The 10482-nt window shown below is 45.5% G+C and overlaps 1 protein-coding gene across 1 annotated transcript in view; it reads right to left on the bottom strand.

Moving 5' to 3' along the window:
* Nucleotides 1-1610: 1610 nt before the first annotated feature.
* Nucleotides 1611-10482, bottom strand: part of RPA2 (replication protein A2) — a 41297-nt gene continuing 32425 nt past the window's right edge. Inside the window, exons 8-9 of the mRNA XM_044286292.1 lie at nt 3734-3828; nt 1611-2156 (exon numbers count right to left, since the gene is read on the bottom strand). Coding sequence (XP_044142227.1) covers nt 2072-2156; nt 3734-3828 — 180 coding nt within the window. The 3' untranslated portion in view covers nt 1611-2071. The remainder of the gene's footprint in view (nt 2157-3733; nt 3829-10482) is intronic.

The raw sequence follows: 10482 nt of genomic DNA, 5'->3' as shown, positions 1-10482 counted from the left end.
GTCAAGGTGCTCTTCCTAGGCTTGTGATGTCACATTCATTGGGCACAAGGCCTAGGTGCAGCTTGGTCCCATCCAAGTGAATGGGGTTGAGCTGCAATATCAAGCACAACTGATATCCAATGGGCACCACAACCTCTCAACAGCTGATCAGCAGGGATAGTGGGTGTTGGACCCCCATCAATCAGAAACAGATATGCTATCCTGCAGAAGTTAGAGAGACTGTTAGCTGTGACAAAAGTTTAAATAAAGAGGACGTTAAAGACCTAGGGCAGAAGTAGAATATATGGAGCGACTTTTTTTATATAAGGGACAGATTTTTATATAAGGCCTCATGCACACAACTGCTATTTTTGGCAGACCGCAAACCACAGATTGGCAAAAACAGAAGCCGCCCATGTACCTTCCGCAATTGTAGACATGCCTATTCTTGTCCGCAAAACAGACAATAGGACATGCTATATAATTATTTTTTTGCAGGGCCTCAGAACGGAGCAACGGATGTGGACAGCACACTGAGTGCTGTCCGCATCTTTTGCAGCTTCATTGAAGTGAATGGGTCCGCACCCGAGCGACAAAAACTGCGGCTCGGGTGCAGACCCGAACGGTCATATGCGTGAGGCCTAAAAAAATATAAAAATATTGGACCATACATTGCTGCCTTTTATCACTTGTTCCAGCAAAGCACATTGCACTTGTTCTCATGTGTAAATACTAAAGAGCGAATTCCCGCTTATGAAGTTAGTTCACACTTAGTTTGGTGGTAAAAGCAGAATTGCGTTAGGGATTCCATTACCACGGACCATAACGCAATTCTGACGGAATTCCATCATAATAGAAGTCTATGGGCTGCAAAACGGATCTGTCCCATTTCCATTATGCAGGAGAGGACCTCCAGCACACTTCTAGTGGGTAAAAAACAAACATTAAGGCCAGTTCACGCCGAGTTTTTTGGCGCCGATTTTGGAGCATTTCCACCCAAAAAAATAAAAAAACAGCTGCAAAAAACAAAACTCCTATTCATTTCAGTGGGAAGAAGCACTTAATTTTTCTCCACATGGAGAGAAAAAAAAAAAAAAAAAAAAAAAAAAAAAAAAAAAAGAAGAAGCATCATGCCCTATGCTGGGGCAGAATCCATGCAGACTCTCCCAATGAAATTAATATACACACACACTATATACACCGTATTTTTCCCCCCTATAGGACTCAGTGGTGGAAAAATGTCAGAGTGTCTTATGGGGTGAATACTAATGAGCACTTCCATTATGGAAGCACTCCTTAGTACTGGAGGACCGGGAAGCAGTGCTCCCAGGCTCTGTACTTTCTGGTCCTCTGCTGTGGCTGCGCACAGCGCGAGGACGCTGTGACCTCATATTGTGTGTGTTAGGTCACAGCACAGCCAACAGCTGGATCCCATGGCGTCAGGAGCAGGAGAGAAGTGGATTTTTAAAATTTTATGTAAATAAAATAAACCACACAACCTTCCAAACCGAATGTATGTACTAATAAATAATTTTACAAAAAAGACCATCCCAGGCCTCCATCTTATCACCAATAGAAACATACATACTAAATGTGAATATGTTTCTCTGATGCACAGTCCAACATTTGAACAATATTAAAGAGACTTTTATTCACATTCTATGTAATGAAACAAAACTATTTACAAGTATTTTTGGTAAAACCCCTTTGCTGTCTGGTGTAAAGGGGTTTTCTAGGTATTTGTTTTTTCAGAGGCTAAGTTTCCCCTTTAGATACCCCCTTTGGACAGTGGCAGAACTGTAAACAGGGATGGGGTAAATAACTTTATATATGGGCCTTTATGTTGTTTTAACTTTAAAGCTCAAAACATCCTTTTAGAATGAGCTTACACTAAGTGGATTTCTAAGTAAAAAGATTTCCACAATAAAAAGTATTTTGTATTTCAGTGAAGAAAAAAAAAAAAAAAAAAAAAACAACAACAACATCCTTTTGCTGCGGGAATGGGATGCTTCTAAGAGGAGAGCGGGTAAAAAAACATCAATACTGCCATCTGATGGGGAATCCTTTGTTCCTCCCATCTGTAATAATCTTATTAATCGCCATCTGTTGACTTATAATGGTCGTCATCCACAGTTGAATAAATGTGGCCTTCATTGCTGAGGAAGTCCAATGCTTGTCTGAAAGGGGAACAAAAAAATAAAAAATAAAATAAATTTTTTTTAGGGTTGTGTAATAATCTCTTCGAATAACTGCAACATAAGCAAAAGAATTCCCCCACACATTATAAACACAGTTGCCTTGCCACGCATCAGATAGCTTATCATGTGGTATGTGGCCAGATCCTATATCACCCAAACTTTAAAGGGGTTCTGCACTTTCATTTAACTGATTATCTATCCTCTGGATAGACCATCAGCTTCTGATCAGCGGGGGTCCGACACCCGGGACCCCCACTGATCAGCTGTTTGAAAAGGCAGCGGCGCTCCAGTAGCGCCACGGCCTTCTCAAACAGCTGGTCGGTGGGGGTCCTGGGTGTCGGACCCCCGCCGATCAGAAGCTGATGATCTAGATCAGAGGTGGGCAACCTCCGGCACTCCAGGTGTTGTGAAACTACAACTCCCAGCATGCACACTTGCTCTGCTCTTCTCATAACTCCCATTGACATGAATGGAGCATGCTGGGATGGGAATTGTAGTTTGACAACAGCTGGAGTGCCGAAGGTTGCTGACCCTTGATCTAGATCATCAGTTAAATGAAAGTGCAGAACCCCTTTAAGCAGGATCCTGAATGCTGCAGCTCAGGAAAACAGACTGTCCCCTATGGAGCAAGTATCCTGGAACAGGATGTGTGAACACTAACCTACTGCAAAAAGAGGAAGAGATTTCTATACTGCAATAGCCTTACACTGTCTACAGGGAAGGGAAAGCAGCCTGGAAGCCCCAGTAATGACAGCAGCATACACAGAGAGCCAAGTTTGGTCATTACATTTTTTTCTGTTCTGAGGGCAGCATAGTTAGTGACAGACCCAGATTCCTGAACTAAGCCATTTGTGAAGATGTAATTTTCATAAAATCACAATTTATTTTGCTGACTTCTATAGCACTGGCATATTCCACAGCTCTTGACATTTTCATCACTGTCCCCAGTGGAGCTCACAAACTAAGTTCCCTGTCCGGGAGTACCCAGAGGAAACCCACACAAACTCCATGCAGATGTTGTCCTTGGTCGGATTCGAACATCGGACCCCAGCGCTAACCACTGAACCAGAGTGTTTAACTCCAGCAGAGGAAAATTCAGTGGAGCCCTCAATATTCATGAGCTGTAGACTCCCACCTTCACCCACCGTGTGACAGGTTAAACACTATGCACAGTAGTGGACTGCAGCCAATTTTATGAACAGTAAGACCCAGTCCTGAATTTAGAGTCTTTGTTACCAATTCATGCTGCCTTCAGTCACAGAGCCCGCTTCCTCTTTTTTTGGATGCCGTGGTCAATATTGGCATCTAAGGAGTTATATGTTAAATGTCTCTGATCCCAGTATTGTCTGCAAGTATCAGCCATACTACATGGCCGTTGCCTGTTGCTCCATATACCACTTCAGCACCTCAGAGGTACAGTTATGTCCTGGGGAGCAAAAAGGTTTAAAAAGCAAGCATGCTGAAATGTTTTTAAAACCATGTGGGTTTCTGTCTTCTGCTATGGAATATTCTGTATATATAGGAGTCATGAAACAATTATATTAAATCTTACTTACTTAATGGTATTAACGTTCATTCCCTGAAGTCTTGCCTTCAGTTCCTCAAAGCCCATGCCTTCACTTCCTTTACAGCTTTTAATTAGATACAAAACCTATAGTGGGAAGATATTTATTTTTAAGCTTTTTTTTGTTTAATATAAAAACATAGCCAAACTCAGAGCAAAAATTGTACCAAAAAAATATTCAAATATTCTGCAAGAGGAAAAAAAAAAAAAAAGCCTTAAACAAAACTGAAAAGGCCACAATTTCTAAAAAATGAGAGGCTGCCGTTTAGCTCACATGTAAAACCTAGTAGACAGATAACAGAATCTTGCTTTGCAAAATATGAGACAACGTGAAGCAGAACCTGTGACAGTGAAGTGTGAATATGGAGCCTCTTACCATTTCGATGAAATCAAGGCAACAAAATCCTTGATGCAGTTTTCCTGCATCGATTCGTTTAAATCACATGACCACGGAGCGCGAGTGAAATGAAGCTTCTCACTCACTGCTCCGTGGCCTCCCGACACTGCACCGCAGGGCCTTGCGTTCACACATAGTCAGCACACTGGCTGACGATGTGTGACACGTCGGTCCCAGTTTATGCTGGGATCAAGATAAGTCTCCTGCGGACTCCATGTGTCAGTGCACGCCGCACTGCCAGGAAAGGCAAGTATAAAGTTGGCAACACCTGTGGAGGGGGGTGTACCTGAGATTTGGCAATGGGGACATCATGGCGCGAGGGGTTAATGGGGCACCTGTGATTTGGCATGGAGGGGCTGATCTGGGGGAGCGGAGGACATGGTGGATGGCATAGAGGCACTGGGGACATCATGGCAGCCAGTTCTTCCACCGGAACAGACTAATGAAGTTCACAACATAACCCTAAAACATTCTGGCAGAAGAACAGCCTGCTGGAGTATACTGTATTGGGTATAGCCATATACAACTAGCTACATGCCCTCATTGACTATAATGTGGTCCAAGGCCATCTGGCCATGTTTCGGCATATATGCTGGGTATCATCCAAAGCCCTTTTTTTCTATTGTCCTTACAAAACCCAGCTTGAGTGCTGTAACAAGGCCGGACCCCATTACAGTCAATCGCTGCAGCAGCTGGCAGTATGCAGATATAACCGATATGGTACATTCTGGCCGGCTGTTCTTCTGACAATGTACTGTATATTGCAGCTGTGAAAGAAGCCTTGTGTGTGCACGCAATTATTTGCTATACCACCAATTATAATAAAAATTATATATATATATTTTTGTTTTATAAAAGAATACGTTATTTTAAGAAGGTTTTTCTTAATAGTCAATTAATTGTAAAAAAATTAATTGATAGAATACTCGATCACTAAACTAATTGTTTACTGCAGCCCTACTACGTATAATGAATAATTTGTCTGGCATGTTTGAGACCTTGTCCATTTCGTGCGCAAGAGAGCTCACTATTGTCTGGCAAAGTTATCTTAAGATTCTGATTTATTGCGGATCTGGGAATCGGCCACTCCAAGATCCATAGCAGATAAACTGGATATGCAGTGTGACCGTTATGGATTGTATATGCAGGCTACATTCTTTAACCCACTAAGGACCAGACCATTTTTAGCTAATTTAACGCGTCAAAGGGGTAAAAGGACAAAATGCACCCCACATTTTGTTTACCAGTTCCCCCCCTGAATATAGCAGCACACCATAAGTGCTAAAAAGAAAATGATGTAATGGCGCACAGCAGGGCTCTAGAGTCAAACCTGACCTGAATTGGCAGACATGGATTTTAGGTGCCATGTCTCATTAAAGAAAAACTCCTGCGGTCCCCCAGAAATTAAAAACCCCATGAAGTGACACCATCTTGGAAAGAGCACCCCCGCACCAACATTTTAAAGATGCACTTTTGACCTAACAGTTGTCTCACAGAAAATATGTAGTGGTTGGTGAAAAAGTGAATCTGTAAGCTATGCAGACTAAATCAGATATAAAGGGTGGTAAAACTACAGGGTACATCATGGATGAAATTAATAATCCTGTATGCACAGGCCAGGTTTTGCAGTGATAAATTGTGTCCCCCTTTTGGAACACACTTGACCTTATCCCCCTTTTGGAACACACTTGACTTGGAAAAGGCTCGTACCATGACTTCCAGAAGTAGTAGGACCCTCCCCGGCTAGGTTTTTTAAAAATTAGGGCTTTGGTAACCACTGGCGTTCAGCTTGAGCATCGCTATGCTAGGCACATGGCGGTACTCAGCCGAGTACTGCATGTGCTTGAGTCTCCTCCCCGCACGTTTTTTGCGGCTGCTATGCAGCCAATAAACGTGCAGGTAAGTACTGCCATCACTAATGCTTGTTGCCATGTTGGCGCTATATTGCACCCAAGACGCATGTTCGGCTCATTTGTAGTCAGGGAGAGCTGTGCTTCGGAAGGGACAGATAGTGTAATCGCAATCTATTTAGTACAAAAACCCAAAAGTCCTTTAAAAAAAGGACTATTGTGTGTGGTGGCAGACTGGCAGTATGTTATAGCTACAGTTAAAAAAAAAATTCCAGCATTTTCAATACTTTTTATATAGAGGGTGTCTGCAGTGACAGGGGCACAGATTGGAGAAATAAATCCATTTTCCTTTTTCCATACTTTTACAATATACTGTGCTTGCTGTGAACTGTGACATCCGTGCCACATCTTGTGTGTCAAGCGTGCATATAACTATTAATATGATGAAGGCAAGCAGTAAGGGACAGGGAAGTGGCCGTGACGCTGATTCACGCAGAGGCCGTGGCCCTGGGCGCGATGAAACTGTGCCTGCTGCCAGAGCACAAGATAAACAATCATCCAAGATACCTAGCTTCATGTCCCAGTTTGCAGGGCGTCGCAAAACAAAACTCTTGAAATCAGACCAGTGCAACCAGGTGGTCGGTTGGATTGCAGCAGATGCTGCTTCCAGTGGGTTAAGCACCACCCTGTCTTCCACCAAGTCCAGTCTCAGTAGCCAAGACTCTGGTCAACAGAATCCTCTCCCTGATCCTCCTTCCTCCCACCATGGAGAGTCTGGCCAAACAAGTGATCCCACACTCAAAAATTCAGAGGAGCTCTTTTCATCGCCATTCCTTGATTTGGCCCTCTCGCCAAGCAAGCTTAAAAGAGGGACATGAGATCTTGTGCCCCGATTCCCAACCTCTTGAGCATTCAGTCACAAGAACATGACTCTGGGGAATGGCAATTAGTGTTTAATGAGGTGGATGATTATGAGACAATTACCAATGGTTCAACTGTAATTACTGTCTCAAGAGGTTGATGAAGAGGATGAGACAGTTGTCAATCACTGAGGTTGTAGTTAGGTCAACAAAATCAAGAGGATAAATCAGAGTGAGGAAGGAGGTGGTGGACAATAAGGTCACTAACCCAACCTGGGAAGGTGGAAAGCCAAGCAAGATCAGCAGTACAGAGGGGCGAGGATCTGCAGCACCGCAACAGGCTGGAAGAGGCAGTGGGGAGGGAAAAGGGAGAAGGCTGGCCACACCAAACAGGCCCGCAACTGTTCCACGAAGCACCCCCTTGCGTAAATCTCACTTGCCAAGGGGTAGTTGAAGTGCAGTATGGCGCTTTTTTGAGGGAAGTGCGGACGACAAAAGAATAGTAGTTTGCAACATGTGCAACACCAAAATGAGCGGGGGCGTGAACACTAGCAACCACATGGCATCTAAGCACCGTAATAAGTGGGACGAACGCCTGGGTCCACAATCTGTTTCGGTGGGTCACACCACCACTTCCTCTTCCCCTATGGTACATGCTGGTCAATCGCCTGTCGAAGGCGAGGATGCCTCCCACCCTGCACCTTCACAAGCAATATCAGTGACCACATCCACTTCCCTGTCCCAGCGCACCGTCCAAGTGTCATTACCTCAGGCATTTGAAAGCATGCGCCAATACCCAGCCATCCACAGGCCATAGCAATAAATGTGCACCTTTCAAAAATTACTGGCCCTGGAAATATTGCCATTTAGGCTTGTGGACACTGAGGCCTTCTGCAGCCATCCCGCGGTACTGTCTCCAGCCACCACTATTTTTCAAGGTGTACTGTGCCAGCCTTACACCAACATGTGCCCCGAAACATCACACGTGCCCTGACCAACGCAGTTACTGGGAAGGCACCACGGACAAGTGCATTTGGCCAGGGACGCTACATTTCCCTGGCGGCACACTGGGTGAACATTGGGGAGGCCGGGAGAGAGTCGTACCCTGGGATGGCACAGGTGCTACCGACGCGAGGATTGTGGGCCCTAATTCCATCAGGGTTTCCGCCAGCATCTACGTTAGTGGCTCCAACCCCCCACTTCTCCTCCAAATTATCTGCGTGCAGCACTGGTCAGCCATCAACTGGAAGCAGTGTAGCACTGCAGTGGGGAAGCGTCAACAGGCCATGCTGAAGCAGATATGCTTAGGGGACAAACAGCACACTGCCGCAGAGCTGTTGCAGGGGGATAAGAGACCAGACTGAGCTGTGGCTTTCGCCACTCAACCTACAACCAGGCATGGTTGTGTGTGATAATCGCCATAACTTGGTAGTGGCTTTGGAGCTCGGCAAGCTCACACACATCTCATGCCTAGCACACATCTTAAACTTAGTGGTTCAGCGGTTTCTCAAAACTTACCCCAATTTGCCTGAGCTACTAGTGAAGGTGCGCCACGTGTGTGCACATGTCCACAAGTCAACAGCTTCAGCTGGTCTGTCAACGTTGCAGCAGCGCTTTAACTTGCCAGCTCACCCGCTGTTGTGCGACGTGAGCATGTGCCGGAACTCCGCATTCCACATATTGGCCAGGCTTTGTGAGCAGCAGAGGGCAGTTGTGGAATACCAGCTGCAACATGGTCATCCCCTTTCCAGTCAGCTTCAACTAATCAGAAGCGAGGAGTGGGCATAGACATCTGACTTATGACGTTTTAAGAAACTTTGAGGAATCAACACAGATGGTGAGTGGCGATAACGCTATTATCAGCGTAACCATCCCACTTCTGTGTCTACTCAAACGCTCGCTACTCACAATTAAAAAGGACAACGCTTTGCATGTGGAAGAGGTGGAAACTGAGGAAGACAACATAATGAAATTTTAATTCCATCTGTTCAGTGTGGGTGGGCAGAAGAGGATGAGGAGATGACAGTCATCCTCCTGATGACGACAGCGAAGTCTTGCCTGTTGGTACTCTGGCACACATGGCCGACTTCACGTTAGGCTGCCTTTCCAGCAACCCATACGCATTTTAGACAAAACGGATTACTGGGTGTTCACCCTTCTCGACCCCCGCTACAAAGAGAACTTCTCATCTCTCATTCTTCAGGTGTAGAGGATGAGCAAAATGGTGCTATACCAGAAGGTCCTTGTTGAAAAATTGCTCCAAAAATTTACATCTGACAACACTGACAGCAGAGTCCGTACGTCCTTGGCCAACCAAGGAGGGGAGACAAGGGGAACACAGCAGTTCCAACAAAAGCAGGGCAACACTCTCCAAGGCCTGGGACAGTTTCATGATACTCCGCCAGCACCGTCACCCTGATGATCGCCCTAGTGTCACAAGGAGGGAAAAGTTTTGGAGACAGTGTCAGTGTTGCCTTACAACTACTGGGTGTCCAAGCTGCACACTTGGCACGAACTGGCGCTCTATGCCTTGGAGGTGCTGGCCTGCCCTGCTGCCAGCGCTTTGAGCAGGTATTTAGTGCTGCTGGTGGCATAACGGATAAGCGTATCTGCCTGTCAACTGAAAATGCTGACAGGTTGCCCCAGGCTTCGACTCCAGAGAAAAGCGGGTGAACAAAGGCACTTTAAATGTGTTGTTTAATGTACTCAATACACTGTATTCCATGCACCCCTTCCACCACAAAAAAGGTATATGGTTAAGTCTTCCTTTTCTCGCCCTCCTCCATCATATCAACATGCTTATTCGTCGCATATACTGCCCTCACAATTTTTTACAGGGTCAGCTCATCTTCCGATGACAAAAGTGAAGTCTTGCCTGTTGGTACTCTGGCACATATGGCTGACTTCATGATAGGCTGCCTTTCCCACGACCCGCACGTTATATGCATTCTAGACAACACGGATTACTGGTTGCTTACCCTTATCGACCCCCGCTACAAAAAGACTTCTCTCATTCCTTTGGTGGAGAAGACAAAACGAAAAATTGCTCCAAAGTTGATAGGGCAGACATCCAAATGTATAGGTCGCAGTCATGGGGACGTGCGATCGCTCAAAAGTTATCTAGAGTCAAAGCGGCAGCAGGCCCTCACCTACAAGTCCAGTATCAGTAGCCAAGAGTCTAGTCAACACAATCCTCACCATGATGGCACACTGGGAGGTCGGGATCAAGTTGGCTGCTGGCACCAGACTTGCCCTCCGATAGATCCTCGTTAACGGAAAGTGTACCCATTCCAATAACAGGGCATCTTGTTATTTTTCGACACTACCTCCCCGAGTCAGGAGTGGGTAATTGCCACACGCCTGCTGCCTTCCTTGGATGCTTATGCTTTAATAACTTTACCCACCCCCTCTGGGTGAATTCACAATTAGGAAAAAAAAAGGGGGCAATGTAACAGCCAGTCAGATTTCAGCTATTGACCTCCCTTGGATGTGGTAGCATCCAGACATCCTCCCCGTGCTGTTTCCATCAATTTCTGACTTTCTATGAACCAGGCAACCTCCCCTCTTCAGAGCAAGGGGGTACCTGGTTTAAGGCTCGGGTTCCCCCATTGACTTCTATTATACTTGGTCGAGC

Source organism: Bufo gargarizans, chromosome 3 (assembly GCF_014858855.1).
Source record: "Bufo gargarizans isolate SCDJY-AF-19 chromosome 3, ASM1485885v1, whole genome shotgun sequence".
Lineage (NCBI taxonomy): Eukaryota > Metazoa > Chordata > Amphibia > Anura > Bufonidae > Bufo > Bufo gargarizans.
This window is presented reverse-complemented; position numbering and strand designations above follow the sequence as displayed.